The sequence below is a fragment of the Mus musculus genome, chromosome 11 (genome assembly GCF_000001635.26).
Source record: "Mus musculus strain C57BL/6J chromosome 11, GRCm38.p6 C57BL/6J".
Lineage (NCBI taxonomy): Eukaryota > Metazoa > Chordata > Mammalia > Rodentia > Muridae > Mus > Mus musculus.
This window is the reverse complement of record NC_000077.6, coordinates 23,592,557-23,609,388: the sequence shown is the minus strand read 5'-3', so window position 1 is coordinate 23,609,388 and position 16,832 is coordinate 23,592,557. Positions and strand designations below refer to the sequence as shown.

At 41.0% G+C, this 16,832-nt stretch overlaps 1 protein-coding gene across 11 annotated transcripts in view; it reads left to right on the top strand.

Moving 5' to 3' along the window:
* Positions 1–16,832, top strand: part of 0610010F05Rik (RIKEN cDNA 0610010F05 gene) — a 68,733-nt gene that overhangs the window by 24,293 nt on the left and 27,608 nt on the right. For all 11 annotated transcript variants that reach the window (NR_156450.1, XM_006514811.4, XM_006514810.4 and 8 more), the window contains 4 exons: positions 265–388; positions 2,623–2,775; positions 13,863–14,008; positions 15,864–15,963. Coding sequence is in view for 10 of the 11 variants with exons in the window: in XM_006514811.4 (XP_006514874.1) it covers positions 265–388; positions 2,623–2,775; positions 13,863–14,008; positions 15,864–15,963 (523 nt within the window). In the remaining variant the exon portion in view is untranslated. The remainder of the gene's footprint in view (positions 1–264; positions 389–2,622; positions 2,776–13,862; positions 14,009–15,863; positions 15,964–16,832) is intronic.

Genomic DNA, 16,832 nt, shown 5'->3' with positions numbered 1-16,832 from the left:
TCATGATTCTTAACTACTGGCCAGGTCAAACTACTTAATTAATAATATTTCAGTTCAACAAAATAAGAATATATTCAACCTTTTCATACTTTCTTCTGTTACCCACAAAGTTAATGTCCAAATGAAATTGAACCTGTTTTTCTGTGTAGTCCATACCACACATATCACTTGAAGAATATTCATGAAAATGAGCCACAAATGCCAAAACATTTGGTTAAAAGAGATTGTATTTCTCACTTGTAATAATTGAGGCTTTCTCTTCAGAGATAAAACCTGGGATGTACATGAATATTTGAATAGTCTTTTTGAAGAATTAAAATCTTGGAGAGATGTTTATTGGCGTTTGTGGGGCACAGTCAACTGGCTGACTTGTTCAAGGTGTTACCAGGTGAGGTTTTGAAGAACTTAGTGGTGAAAATGGTACTGCATTGTTTGTATCTGCCTTTAGTTCTTTTGCCATTTTTCCCTTTCTTCTTTTTTATGCTTATTGCTGAAACAAGTATTTTCAGGAAAGCAGCAGAGTCTTTGTTATCTAATCCATTTTTTCCAAGTGTGTGTGTGTGTGTGTGTGTGTGTGTTTATTGCTCTTATTTCCAGCCAAACTATTTCTCAGTTGGGCCATAAATTCCCTTAGAAATTTATGATCATCTTTGGATCTTCTGTTGTTTTGATTTTTGAGACGAGGTGTCCGTGTAGCCTGTGCTGGCCTTGAGCTTATGACCCTCTGTGTCAGCCACCCTAGTGCTGCTATTACAGGTGTGTATCACCACACATAGCAGCTTAGTGACAATTGCATTTTCTAAAATACTTTGTTCTCTGCCTGACCCCCATACTAGCATGGACTCTAAGGTTGGACCCCAGGCTGTACCACTGACCTGTATTCCCAGCCTTTTTCATGGTCTTAATAATTTGAATTTTTAGCAAAAGCACAAGTATGTTAGTTCTTGAAAGAACTTATAACTTCTTACAGATTCACAGTCATTCCTAATTAATCTTACATAAATACAAAGTTTTCTACATAAAAATCATATGAACACCCCCCCTTTAGATTTTTTACTCCCTTGATTTTCAGTAAAAAGAAGGAAGAACAGTTTATCATAACCATCAAAGTTTGGAATGCCAGACTGTATGTAAATCCTACTCACTATGTTCCTTGTGTTCCAAATTTTTTTAACACTAGATTTATTGAAGTACATCTTATAGAAAGAACTGTTAACTTATTTTGTGAGGTTGCCGCATACATTGATGTTACTACCATGGGGGTGTAGAGCATTTCCAGTATTGGGTCCCTGTGCTCTTTTTTAAAACCAGCTCCTTCTTGATAGCTGACAGTCACTGTTAAACATGTCCGTAGTTTCTCTCTTTCCTGAAAGTCATATGGATAGAATCATACAGTATTAACTACTTGAGTGGAGAGTCTTTTAGTCAATAGAATGAATTTGAAATTTAAGTATGTTGCATGAACCTATTTGTTTCCTTTTATTGGTTAAGTAGCCTTCTGTTGTATGAGTTATACAGTATGTTTAACAATTCTCCAGCTGACAGACATCTGTAGTGATTCTAGTTTGGAGTCATTGTGAAGCCACTGCTATAAATATTTCCATACAGGTTTTCACATAAGCATGCCTACAATTAGAACAGTAGGATAATAAACTCGGTTACCGGGGCTGGCGAGATGGCTCAGTGGTTAAGAGCACCGACTGCTCTTCCGAAGGTCCCGATTTCAAATCCCAGCAACCACATGGTGGCTCACAACCATCGGTAACGAAACCTGATGCCCTCTTCTGGAGTGTCCGAAGACAGCTACAGTGTACTTACATATAATAAATAAATCTTTAAAAAAAAAAAAAAAAAAAAAAAAAAAAAAAAAACTCGGTTACCACTCTGTGAAGGTCCTGGCTCCCTTTGCACTCCTTAGCTGTCTGTGTGTGAGCATTGTAGTTGTTACATGTCTTGTTAGCATGTTTTGATATTTGTCTTTGTTGTTAAACTAATTGTTAATTTTGATTTTGCCTTTAAGTTTTTTATGAACTTATATGTGTATTTAAAACCTATCCCATAACCATACCATAGCAAGTTATTGTCTTCAATGACTGGAAGGTAGGCCTCAGTTTTTATTAATACTGATTCTAAATATTTACCATCACAAAAGTCAAGGAATAACCAAGTGAAATGAAATTATTTTATATTTCACCAGGATTCTTAAAATTATTGGTCAGTTTTAATTAGCTGTTTATACTAAAATCAGTTTTACTCATTTTTAGTACAGCAGGTTTGGTTTTGTTCTTTGTAAACTTTTTGGGGTATAATTCTATGCCATAAGATTCATTGTTATATAGTTCATTAATTTTAGTGAATTCCCACAGTTGGTACCACTTACTGCACACCATCCAGTTTCAGCATTTCCCTGTCACCTCAGAAAGAGCCTCACGCGCATGTACCCCCACAAACTGTTCTCGCCTCAAACCCTGGCAAGTGCTCATTATTTGGAACCTCTATAAAAGAGCTGTTTCTGTACATTTCATAGAATGAAATATGCAGTACACACTCTTCAGAAAAGCATTTTGAAATGTATTTCATTGTGGGGATAATTGTTGATTTTTATATGTTTCTTTTACACAGGCTTTTCTCTGTATTGAGTTCTCACATTGTCAGTATCACTCAGAAGTGGTAGTTTATTCTAGCACAGTAAATTCACTAAACACTGTGGGCACTGGAATTTATCCCTGCTGTAACCAGAAGGTTCTTCGATTTGATCCTACTCAGCTCACAAAGGTAAGTTGTTTATTTGCTTGTTTTAATCTTTGACTCTTTGTAAGTTTCATGTCTATACATATGTTGGTTATACCCACACACCACTGTCTCCCTTTAGCTCCTCCTAGTACCTAATACCTCCCTCACACCTTCATGGTTTTTATTGTTATTAATTACCCTCTGAACCTAGTTATTTCTGCCAGAGGAGCTAAAGGTAGGTTTTAATAATTCTGACTACATCCACATAGGAAACTACAGAGGGCACACACAGAAGTAAAGAGAGACAGAGAAATCTCCACCACTTCCTACTTGGTTAATAGTTTGCTTTCAAGCCTTTTTATTTTTAATCACTCTGATGATTTCACGGATATGTAAATCCACTCATCCCTCCACACTCTCTTTTTTTATTCTCAATGATAAAAGAACCTCTGGTGGAATCACCATGCCTGACCTCAAGCTTTGCTACAGAGCAATTGTGATAAAAACTGCATGGTACTTGTACAATGACAGACAGGCAGATCAATGGAATAGAATTTAAAATCCAGAAATGAACCCATACACCTATGGCCACTTGATCTTTGACAAAGGAGCTAAAACTATCCAGTGGAAAGAAGACAGCATTTTCAACAAATGGTGCTGGCACAACTGGTGGTTAGCATGTAGAAGAATGCAAATTGATCCATTCTTATCTCCTTGTACAAAGCTCAAGTCTAAGTGGATCAAGGAACTCCACATAAAACCAGAGACACTGAAACTTATAGAGGAGAAAATGGGAAAGAGCCTTGAAGATATGGGCACAGGGGAAAAATTCCTGAACAGAACAGCAATGGCTTGTGCTGTAAGATCAAGAATTGACAAATGGGACCTCATAAAATTGCAAAGCTTCTGTATGGCGAAGGGCACTGTAAATAAGACAAAAGGGCAATCAACAGATTGGGAAAAGACATTTACCAATCCTAAATCCAATAGGGGCTAATATCTAATATATATAAAGAACTTAAGAAGTTGGACTCCAGAAAACCAAATAACCCTGTTAAAAAATGGGGTACAGAGCTAAACAAAGAATTCTCAACTAAGGAATACCGAATGGCTGAGAAGAACGTAAAAATATATATATATGTTCAACATCCTTAATCACCAGGGAAATGCAAATCAAAACAAACCTGAGATTCCACCTCACACCTGTCAGAATGTCTAAGATCAAAAACTCAAGTGACAGCAGATGCTGGTGAGGATGAGGAGAAAGAGGAACATTCCTCCATTGTTGGTGGAACTGCAAGCTGGTGCAACCACTCTGGAAATCAGTCTGGCGATTCCTCAGAAAATTGGACATAGTTCTACCGTAAGATCCAGCAATACCACTCATGGACATATACCCAGAAGATGCTCCAACTTGTAATAAGGATACATGTTCTGCTATGTTCATAGCAGCTTTATTTATAATAGCAAGAAGCTAGAAAGAACCCAGATGTCCCTCAACAGAGGAATGGATACAGAAAATGTGGTACATTTACACAATGGAGTATTACTCAGCTATTAAAAACAATGAATTCATGAAATTCTTAGTCAAATGGATTGATCTGAAGGATATCACCCTGAGTGAGGTTACCCAATCACAAAAGAACACCCATGATATGCACTCACTGATAAGTGGATATTAGCTCAGAAGCTCAGAATTCCCAAGACACAATTTGCAAAACACATGAAACTCAAGAGGAAGGAAGAACAAAGTGTGTATACTTCTATCCTTCTTAGAATGGGGAACAAAATAACCATGGAAGGAGCTGCAGAGACAAAGTTCATAGCAGAGACTGAAGGAATAACATCCAGAAACTGCCCACCTGGGGTAACATCCCATAAACAACCACCAAACCCAGACACTATTGTGGATGCCAACAAGAGCTTGCTGACAGGAACCTGATATAGCTGTCTCCTGAGAGGCTCAGCCAGTGCCTGACAAATACAGAAGTGGATGCTCACAGTCATCCATTAGATGGAGTACAGGGTCCCCAATGAAGGAGCTAGAGAAAGTACTGAAGGATCTGAAGGTGTTTGCAACCCCCTAGGAGGAACAACAAAGAGAACTAACCAGTACCCCCGGAGTCCCCTGGGACTAAACCACCAATCAAAGAAAACAATACTGAGGAACTCCTGGCTCTAGCTGCATATGTAGCAGAGGATGGCCTAGTCGGTCATCAATGGGAGGAGAGGCCCTTGATCCTATGAAGTTTCTATGCTCCAGTGTAGAGGAATGCCTGGGCCAGGAAGTGGGAGTGGGTGGGTTGGGGAGCAGGGGGAGTGGATAGAGGATAGGGGATTTTCAGAGGGGAAACTAGGAAAGGGGATAACATTTGAAATGTAAATAAAGAAAATATCCAATAAAAAAATGAAAAAAAATTACTTCCCAACAACTACATGAAGGCTCACAACCATCTGTACAGATAGTGTACCTCACATACATAAAATAAATCTTAAAAAAAAAAAAAAAGACTCTTGGAGTTTCCTAACAGGCACTCAAAATTCTCCTTACATGACTCCATTCTTGGACCTTGCTCTGAAAGTATGGATCTCCCAATTCAGGGAGAACACTCAACAGACACATGTTCTCTGCATTCACCTTAGTGTACTGCAAACAGAAGTTTGGTTGGTCAAAGCTAAAAGCAACATAGTCCTGAGCCAGCTCCAGCCTGCTCCCTACTTCCATGGTCTCTGCTTCCATGTGCTCCAGATCTTTTCCTCTCCTCTCCTCTCCTCTCCTCTCCTCTCCTCTCCTCTCCTCTCCTCTCCTCTCCTCTATTCTCTTTTCTTTTCCTTTCTTTTCTCTACTTTTCTCCTTTTCCTTTCTTTCCAAGAATTATGTGAGTCAGGCATATTGACTCACACCTGTAATACTAGCATTCAGGAGGCTAAAGTGGGAAGGTTTCAACGATTTCAGGACCAACCTGAACTTCATGGTGAATTTCAGTCTAGCCTGGGCTATAGAACAGGACCCTACCTTCAGAAACAAATACATTTTAGGCACAAATTATTGGTAGGGTTTTTTGGTTGGTTAGTTGGCTTTGGTGTTGGATATGTTATACTCCACGCTACTCTTCTTTTTTTTAAAGATTTATTTAGGTATGTGTAAGCATGTTTTGCCTGCATATATGTCTGTGCACCATGCGTGTCCTGGTACCCGTGAAGGTCACAAGAGGGCATCAGATCTGAAACTGAGTTGTGGATGGTCTTAAACCACCATTTGGCTTCTGAGAACTGAACTTTGATTTTTTTTTTCTTGGATATTTTATTTACATTTCAAATGTTATTCCCTTTCCTGGTTTCCCCTCAAGAAACCCCCTCTCCCTCCTTCTATGAGGGTGCTCACCCACCTGCTCACCTACTCTTGCCTCCCTACCCTGGCATTCCCCTACACTGGGGCATTGAGCCTTCCCCAGACCAAGGGCCTATTCTTCCATTGATATCCGACAAGGCCATCCTCTGCTACATTTGCAGCTTGGAGCCATGAGTCCTTCCTTGTATACTCTTTGGTTGGTGATTGAGTTCCTGGAAGCTCTGGGGGCTCTGGTTAGTTGATACTGTTGTTCTTCCTATGGGTTGCAAACCCCTTCAGCTCCTTCAATCCTTTCTCTAACTCCTCCTTGGGGACCCTATGCTCAGTCCAATGGTTGGCTGCAAGGATCTGCCTCTGTATTTGCCAGGTTCTGAAAGAGCCTCTCAGGAGACAGCTATATCAGGCTCCTGTCAGCACGTACTTCTTGACATCCACAATAGTGTCTGGGTTTGGTGTCTGTATATGGGATGGGTCCCCAGGTGGGGCAGTCTCTGGATGGCCTTTCTTTCTCTCAGGATGATATTTACTAATCCTATCCATTTGCCTGTGAATTTCATGAATTCATTGTTTTTAATAGCTGAGTAGTACTCCATTGTGTAAATGTACCACATTTTCTGTATCCCTTCCTCTGTTGAAGGATATCTGGGTTCTTTTCAGCTTCTGTCTATTATAAATATGGCTGCTATGAACATAATGGAGCACTGTGTCCTTGTTATATGTTGGAGCATTCAAGTCTCTGAAGACAGAAATCAAAGATCTCAGAAGGTGGAAAGATTCCCCCATGGGTTGGCAGGATTAATATAGTAAAAATGGCCATCTTGCTGAAAACAATCTACAGATTCAATCAAAATTCCAACTCAATTCTTCATAGAGTTGGAAAGAGCAATTTGCAAATTAATTTGGATTAAAACAACAACAACCCAGAATATCGAAAACTATTCTCAACCATAAAAGAACTTCTAGGGGAATCACGATCCCTGACCTCAAGCTGTATTACAGAGCATTAGTGATAAAAAAACTGCATGGTATTGGTACAGAGGCAGGCAGGTAGATCAGTGGAACAGAATTGATGACCCAGAAATGAACCCACATACCTATGGTCACTTGATCTTTGACAAAGGAACTATAACCATCAAGTGGGAAAAAGACAGAATTTTCAACAGATGGTGCTGGTTCAACTGGTGGTCAGTAGGTAGAAGAATGCAAATTGACCCATTCTTATCTCCTTTACAAAGCTCAACTCCAAGTGGATCAAGGACCTCCACATAAAACCAGATACAGTGAATCTAATAGAAGAGAAAGTGGGGAAGAGCCTCTAACACATGGGCACAGTGGAAAATTTCCTGAACAGAACACCAATGGCTTATGCTCTAAGATCCAAGAATCGAGAAATGGGACCTCATAAAATTGCAAAGCTTAGGGCTGGAGAGATGGCTCAGCGGTTAATAGTACTAACTGCTCTTCCAAAGGCTAATAGCACTGACTGCTCTTCCAAAGGTCCTGAGTTCAAGTCCTAGCAACTACATGGTGGCTCACAATCATCTGTAATGAGATCTTTAACCCTCTTCTGGTGCATCTGAAGGCAGCTACAGTGTACTTACATATAATAAAAAATAAATCTTTGGGCCAGAGCAAGCAGAGGTCTTGAGTTCAATTCCAGCAACCACATGATTTCTCACAACCATCTGTACAGCTAAAGTGTACTCATATACATAAAATAAATAAATATTTTCTTAAAATTGCAAAGCTTCTGTAAGGCAAAGGACACTGTCAATAGGACAAAATGGCAACCAACAGATTGGGAAAAGATCTTTACCAACCCTACATCCGATAGAGGGCTAATATCCAATATATACCAAGAATTCAAGACGTTAGACTCCAGAGAATAACCAAATAACCCTATTAAAAAATGGGGTACAGAGCTAAACAAAGAATTCTCAACTGAGGAAAAAGCAAATGCCTGAGAAGCACCTAAAGAAATGTTCAACATCCTTAATCATTAGGGAAATGCAAATCAAAACAACCCTGAGATTAGAAACACCAATTAGAATGGCTAAGTTAAAAAACTCAGGTGACAGCAGATACTGGCAAGGATGTGAAGAAAGGAACACTTCTCCATTGCTGGTAGGATTGCAAGCTGGAATAACCACTTTGGAAATCAGTCTGGCAGTTCCTTAAAAAATTGGACATAGTACTACCTGTGGACCCAGCTGTACCATTCCTGAACTTGGATCTTTTGCAAGAGAAACCACTGCTCTTAACAGCTGAGCCATCATCTCTCCAGCCCCCTTTTAAACACAGGTTCTCATATATTCCAGAATGCCTCCAACTTGCTAGGTAGCTGTCTTAGTCAGGGTTTCTATTCCTGCACAAACATCATGACCAAGAAGCAAGTTGGAGAGGAAAGAGTTTATTCAGCTTACACTTCCATACTGCTGTTCATCACCAGAGGAAGTCAGGACTGGAACTCAAGCAGGTCAGAAAGAAAGAGCTGATGCAGAGGCCATGGTGGGATGTTCCTTACTGGCTTGCTTCCCCTGGCTTGCTCAGCCTGCTTTCTTATAGAACCAAGACTACCAGCCCAGAGATGGTCCCACCCACAAGGGGCCTTTCCCCCTTGATCACTAATTGAGAAAATGCTTTACAGTTGTATCTCATGGAGGCATTTCCTCAACTGAAGCTCCTTTTTCTGTGATAACTCCAGCTGTGTCAAGTTGACACAAAACTAGCCAGTACAATTGACCCCTTGTCAACTTGACACACAAACACATCACTAGTAAGCCTAAACCCTTAATTTCTTATTCATCCCCAAGATCTAAACAACTTTAAAAGTCCCACAATCTTTACATATTAAAAGTCAATCCCTTTAAATAAAATGTCCAATATCTTTTAAAATCCAAAGTCTTTTTTACAATTAAAAGTCTTTTAACTGTGGCCTTCACTAAAATAGTTTATTTCTTCAAGAGGGAAAATATCAGGGTACAGTCACAAGCAAAAGCAAAAATCAATCTCTAACCATCCAATGTCTGGGATCCAACTCACAATCTTCTGGGCTCCTCCAAGGGCTTGTGACACTTCTCCAGCCAGGCCCTTTGTAGCACACACGTTGTCCTCTAGGCTCCCAGATGCCTGTATTCCACTGCTGCTGCTCTTGGTGGTCTTCTCATGTTACTGGCATCTCCAAAACACTGCATGACCCCTTCAGTCCTGGACCATCAATTGCAACTGAGGCTGCACCTTCATCAATGGCCTTCCATGGCCTCTCACAGTGCCGAGCCTCAGCTGCTCTGCGTGCCTCTTCATGCCTTCAAAACCAGTACCACCTGGGTGACCCTTACACATTACCAAGTCCCACTGTAGCATGAGGTACAACCTTGACTATCTCTGGAACACAGCCTCTTTGTGCTTTCAGAAAACACTTCCCCTGAAGATGTCACCTCAATGATGCTGGTCTCTTCTTCTTCTTCTTTTTTTTTTTTTTTTTTTTTTTTGAGATTTTTTTTTTAATTAGGTATTTTCCTCGTTTACATTTTCAATGCTATCCCAAAGGTCCCCCATACCCACCCCCCCAATCCCCTACCCACCCACTGCCCCTTTTTGGCCCTGGCGTTCCCCTGTACTGGGGCATATAAAGTTTGCAAGTCCAATGGGCCTCTCTTTGCAGTGATGACCACTAGGCCATCTTTTGATACATATGCAGCTAATCTCCACTAATTTCTTAGCTCCAGCTAACCAGCATCAACAGTCCCAGTAATGCAAAGGTTTTGCTTTAGTAGTTCTGGTATCTTGTTAATCACAGCTGATTCTTCAGCCCCAGCTAACCAGAACCACACAATCTTCACAATCCAAAATAGCAATGGCCCTGAAAAGAGTCTTTAATTTTCCCTCTGAAATTTTACAAGCCAGACCTCCATCTTCTGCACTGTTCTCAACATTATCTTCCTAGCTCCTACACAACATCTGACAGAGCTCTTAACAACGAGTGGATCTTCAAGCCCAAAGTTCCAAAGTCCTTTCACAGTCCTCCCCCAAACATGGTCAGGTTGTCACAGGAATACCCCACTCCTGGTACCAATTTGTCTTAGTCAGGGTTTCTATTCCTGCACAAACATCATGACCAAGAAGCAAGTTGGGGAGGAAAGAGTTTATTCAGCTTACACTTCTATAATGCTGTTCATCACCAGAGGAAGTCAGGCCTGGAACTCAAGCAGGTCAGAAAGCAGGAGCTGATGCAGAGGCCATGGAGGGATGTTCCTTACTGGCTTGCTTCCCCTGGCTTGCTCAGCCTGCTTTCTTATAGAACCAAGACTACCAGCCCAGAGATGGTCCCACCCACAAGGGGCCTTTCCCCCTTGATCACTAATTGAGAAAATGCCTTACAGTTGTATCTCATGGAGGCATTTCCTCAACTGAAGCTCCTTTTTCTGTGATAACTCCAGCTGTGTCAAGTTGACACAAACTAGCCAGTACAGTAAATGATCTTGAATGTGTGATCTGTTTGCTTCTGTTACCAGAGTGCTGGGATTACAGGCTTGTGCCAGCACCCTTGGTTTATATAATACTGAGGGAAGAATCCAAGTTTTCTGTGTATACTAGACAAGCGTTCTATCAACTGAGCTACATCCCCTGTCCAAAAAGGGGTTTTTTATTTGTTTTTTATAGTACTATGACTTGACTTAGAGTTCACACATGCTAGGCAGGTACTCTGCCACTAAACTGTATTCTTACCCCTTACAGTATTCTTTAATTTTCCTTTTCATGCAGTAGCTTACTTGGGTTATCTTTTTGTGTCATTTTATTTGACATATACCATAATATATTTAATCATTCTCCTAGGGAAGAACATTTACGTTGTTTCCAAATTGGTGCTATTTCAGTATCACAGTGAATATCCTAACATATAAACCTTGATGTGATATCTGAGTATTACTATATATTAGACTCCTTGATCATTAACATTTTTAAAATGTTAGAGGGATGGGGCCCTATTGCCATGGCACACTTGTCAATTCAGATGACAATTTGGCAGCAGTCAGTGCTCTCTTTCATCATGTGGCTACCAGGAATCAAACTCAAGTCATCAGGCTTTGCAGCAAGTACCTTTACCTGTTTGACACATATATAATCTTATCAGGCAAATCACTATTTTTTTTAATGTTGTGAACATTGGGATTTTAAATTTCATGAGAGGATGAAAGGAATCTAATATGCACTAAGATTAAGCCATGCACAGATGTGAGAGTCATCTGGCTGTGAAGTGTCACCTCATTGATCACCATGGTTGATTCAGATGACCTCGTTGACTAAATAAGTTTCCCTTCCTCGCCACAGCTCCATGTCTGTCCTAAAGCTGTACCTTAAGGTGCACAAGTGCACCAGGGATGGTGGGTCACACCTTTAATCTCAGCACTCAGGAGGCAGAGGCACTCATATCTCTGAGTTTGAGAGGCCACCCTAGTCTACATAGTGAATTCCAAGACAGCTAGGTCTGCATAAGAAGACCCTCTCTTAGGGAAAGAAAAGATAAATAGTCATACAGTGGAATACTGTACATTAAAGCAAATATTACAATTAATGTGGAAACATTGTTTAATTATAAATACATAAAGCTAAAGAAAACAAGGCAAAACTAAACTCTAGTGTCTAGGCATATACCTACAAGAGGCAAAAGAATAAAAGAAAGAAGTGACTATCAGAATTGGAATATGTGGCAGAGGGTCATCTTTTGAGAAAAAGGAAGCAGTTACATAAGATGGAAGGGAAGCAGGAAGCGTTACAGGCATATTGTTTCATTTTTTAAATGATTATTACATTCTTGAGGACACACGTGCCACAGAGTATCTGTGGAGGTCAGAGGACAGCTTGCAGGAATGGGTTCTCTCTTTCCACCAGGTGATCCCAGGGGTCAGAGTCATCAGGCAGTGACTTGAGTACTCTCCACCTCAGTGTTGTTTCTTGTTAATTATAGGCGTATGTCTGAGTTTATATATGAACATGTACATGCAGGGACACAGAGGCCAGAGGTGTTGGATCATCTGGAGCTGGAGTTTTATACATGGTTCTGAGCTTCCTGATGTGTGTGCTAGTAGTTGAACTCTGTTCCTCTGTGTGGTGGTTTGAATAGGTGTGGTCCCCATAGATTCATGTGTGTAAACGCTTGGCCATCTGGAGTGGTACTGTTAGGAGGTGTGGCCTTGTTGTAGGAAGTGTGTCACTGTGGAGGCAGGCTTTGAGTTCTCGTACATATGCTCAAGCTCTGCCCAATATGGAACACAATTCCTTTTTTGCTGCCTGCAGATCAAGATGTAGAGCTCTCTGCTCCTCTAGCACCATGGTCTGTACACTGCCATGCTTCCTGCCATGATAGTAGACTAAACTTCTGAAACTGTAAGGCAGACCCAGTTAAATGTTGTCATTTTTAAGAGTCGTCATAGTCATGGTGTCTCTTCACAGCAGTGAAATCCTAAGACATTTTGCCAGAACAGTACACATGCCTTAACCACCCAACCACATATCTAGACCCCCAATGTTGTTGCTTTTTGTTGTTGTTTTGTTTTTTCTTTAAGACAGGGTTATCCCATGTAGCCCTGGCTTTCCTGGAACTTGCTCTATTGACCAGACTGACCTCAAACTCACAGAAGTCCACCTGCCTCTGTCTGGCCAATGTTGTTTCTTAATGTGGATGTTGATCATCTCAGGTATTTGTTCAGATGTATGCTTATGTTTCCACTTCTTTTCTGTATTTTTCTTCTTTAGGGAAAAAGTATAAAATATGTTGACTAAAAAGAGATAAATATGACCTATAATGTTTTTATTCTTAAGAATTTAATATAGGTATATAATATGATCATATCAACCTTTACTTCTCCCCTCCAGCTCTCCTCATATGTCCTCAACATGTTCCCCTCCTAAGTTCATGGGTTTTTTTTCTTCCTTTTTTGGATAAACCTCCCAGTTCAGTTAGTATTCCCCATACATGCATGAGTGTATAGCCACCCAGTGGAGCATGGGACTCCTACCAGTGGCCACATTCTTCAAGATGAGTGATTCCCCCTCCCCTAGGAATTATCAACCGCCAGTAGCTCTTCAGTAAGAGGTGGAGCCTGAGATCATCTACCCTGTCTGTGGCACAATTTAGATTGGCTTACTCTCACAAAGTGTCTTTGTCAGTGTTCTGCTGTGAACACACACCATGACCAAGGCAACTCTTATAAAGGAAAGCAGTTAATTGAGCTGGCTTACAGTTTCAGAGGTTCAGTCCATTATCATCATAGCAGGAACATGGTGCTGGAGAAGGAGCTGAGTGTTCTACATCTGGATCTGTAGGCAGCAGTGTGTGTGTGGTGGGGGTAGGAGGGACTGACTGACTGACTGACTGACTGACTGGGCCTGGTTTTGGCTTTTGAAACCTCAAAGCTCACCCCTAGTGACATACTTTCTTTAACAAGGCCATACCTCCTAAAGCTTCCCAAGTAGTACCATTTCCTGATAACTGAGCATTCAAACATATGAGCCTATGGGGGCCATTCTTATTCAACCGCTAAGCACAATGTGAGTTCCTGAGTGCAGTATTCATGCCGTGCCCAGAAAACAGCACCTCACAGTACTTTTTCTCCCTGTCTTACATTTCCCCCCCCTTTTCTTACTATTCCCTGAGCTTTGGTGTGTATATGTGGCATGTTAATATGGGTGTCCCATTTATGAGTGACCACTGCATCTCTTTAAAGATTGTCTTTATAATGAACCTACCTCTAACAGCGTCTCTTATGTCTGACAGGGCTGTAAGGTGAGGGACCACATGGTGGTTCTTCATGATCAAGGAGAAAATGATGATTCGCCTTCTTGCCCACCTGCTAAAATACTGGATGATCTGCACAAGCACAAAGACGTCATTGCTGTGCCTTTTTTAAAAGATGCAGTTAGGTGAGGAAAAAGAACACTAGCTTTTCAGCTTTATTCAGTGCTTTCCATTTCATGATCCACTGTCTCCAAGTGTTTTCTCATATCAATATTGGCAGTCCTCAGATAGTTACAATTTCAGAGCTGGACTGGGGAATATAGCTTGGTTTATCATGTATCAATAGCTGTTTATCATGTACAAAGACCTGATTTGATCCCAGCATTAATTAGGGTTTCTATTTCTGTGATGAAACAACATGAGCCAAAACAAACTGGGGAGGAAAGGATTTATTTATTTGGCTCACACTTCTACATTGTAGTCCATCACTGAAGAAAGCCAAGACAGGAACTCAAGCAGGGCAAGAATCTGCAGGCGGGAGCTGATGCAGAGGCTTTGGAAGAATGCTGCTTACTGGCTCATTCATCATGGCTTGCTCAGCCTTCTTTCTCACAGAGCACAGGACCACCAGCCCAGGGATGGCTGTACACACAATGGGCTGGGCCCTCCCCCATTAATCACTAGGAAAATGTCCTCAGGGCTTGGCTGCAGCAGATCTTATGAAGGCATTTTTTTTTTTTTTAAATTGAGGTTCCCTCCTCTCAGATGACTTTAGCTTGTGTTAAGGTGACATAAAAGTATCAGCACAGAGGGTGAGGTGGGAGGGAAAGAAAGTCTCACTGAAATCATGATGCTTTACACCCAAAACAAACAGATTTATCTGACAGATAAAATATAAAAATACAGGAAGTCCAAGGTGTGGAAAAACTTAACAAAAAGAACTTAGAAACTAAAAATTTTGAGATCTTGTTTTTCGAGACAGGGTTTCTCTGTATAGCTCTGGCTGTCCTGGAACTCACTTTGTAGACCAGGCTGGCCTCGAACTCAGAAATCTGCCTGCCTCTGCCTCCCGAGTGCTGGGATTAAAGCTGTGCGCTACCACACCCGACAAATTTTGAGATCTTAAACCCAATTTTTGAAAATGTTGATTTCTTTCCCCACTTTTCTTAGCCCCACCACCACCAACCTGGTCTCACACCATCATCATGGGGATTAGACCTCCGGCCTCAAGCACACTGAACAAGCCTTCCACCAGTGAGCTATCTCAGAGCCAAGAACTTGTTAAATACTTGATTGACACAAATGGGGAAGATTTGCAGCTGGATCATTGGAACTCTTAAGTTCAGTCGTTTTGTGATCACTTTTGTGGGTTTGTACCTGCAACAAGCTAGAGGACTCTATAAAGAGGCTTCAGCATGCCTTTAATCCCAGCACTTGGGAGACAGAGGCAGGCGGATTTCTGAGTTTGAGGCCAGCCTGGTCTACAGAGTGAGTTCGAAGATAGCCAGGGCTACACAGAGAAACCCTGTCTCGAAAAACAAAACAAAACAAAAAAGAGGCTTCAGAGAGCCAGAGTAGTACACCAGCCTTTTTCCATCTACTACCCGGCATTTAAAGGGATTTTCTAATGTAACAGTGTGCCTCTTATGGGAGATCTGCCAGGGTAAGTAATTACCAAACATATTAAAAGTATAAATATTGCCAGCCATAGGAAGAAATGAGAGCAACATAAGAGGCAGAGGCAACTAATCTCAGAGTGAGTTCCAGGATGGCCAGGGCTACACAGACCCTTTCTCAAAACAAAACAAAACAACAACAAAACAAGCTATAAGAAATATTTGCAGTAGCAAAGTAGTCCACGTGTATAAGAGCACTGTTTGTGCAGTGCCTAGGGAAGCCAGAAAGAGTGTCGCATTTCCCTAACTGCAGGTGGCTGTAAGGCATAGGGTCTCCTCCACAAGAGTAGCAAGCGCTTTAGCCCCTCCTGTAAATTGTTAAGAAATTGACTGTCTCTCTGTAAAAATGTCTTTTTCATTTAAGTGATCCTGGGGTTGGCTCCTGTGATGAAAAAGGCCTGGAATATGAAATTTTACTGGAACCAAATACACCGTGGGGCTCCAAAACTGGGGAGCTCAATGCTGTGAGTAACTTTTCAATATAATGTATATTTGAAACCATTGATGACATTTTATCTTTATAACATACTAGATACCTAATATGTTTACATTGAAATTGAACTGAATATCCAATCATAGTACAATAGTATGCTGAGTGAATAAAATTGTAAAGAGTGATAAGTAATATAATATATGACTTCAATAAATTAATAACTGATAAAGTTTTATATATATATAACTTGGGCTGGCAAAATGGCTCAGCAGTTAAGACTTCCAAAGTTCCTGAGTTCAAATCCCAGCAACCACATCAACCACATGGTGGCTCACAACCATTCGTGAGATCTACCCTCTAGGCCTTCTATTATAGACAAATAATGAATTGAGAAATGAAGAAAATGTAAGTCCATATTTTGTTCCCTTCTTGTTCTATAATATTTTGGTATGGAATGTGTTTCATTTTTCTTTTTTTTTTTTTTAGATTTATTTTTTTAATTTATTTTTTACACTCCATATTCCATTCCTGCCCCCCCCCCCCATCCACCATCTGACTGTTCCATATCCCACACCTCCTCCCCACCCCACCCTGTCTCCACGTGGATGCCCTCACCTCCACCCGACCTGACCTCTAAACTCCCTGGGGCCTCCAGTCCCTTGAGGGTTAGGTACATCATTTCTGAATGAACACAGACCTGACAGTCCTCTACTGTATGTGTGTTGGGGTCTCATATCAGCTGGTGTATGATGTCTGTTTGGTCGTCCAGTGTTTGAGAGATCTCGGGGGTCCAGATTAATTGAGACTGCTGGACCTCCTGCAGGATCACCCTTCTCCTCAGCTTCTTTCAGACTTCCCTAATTCAACAACAGGGGTCAGCTGCTTCTGTCCATTGGTTGG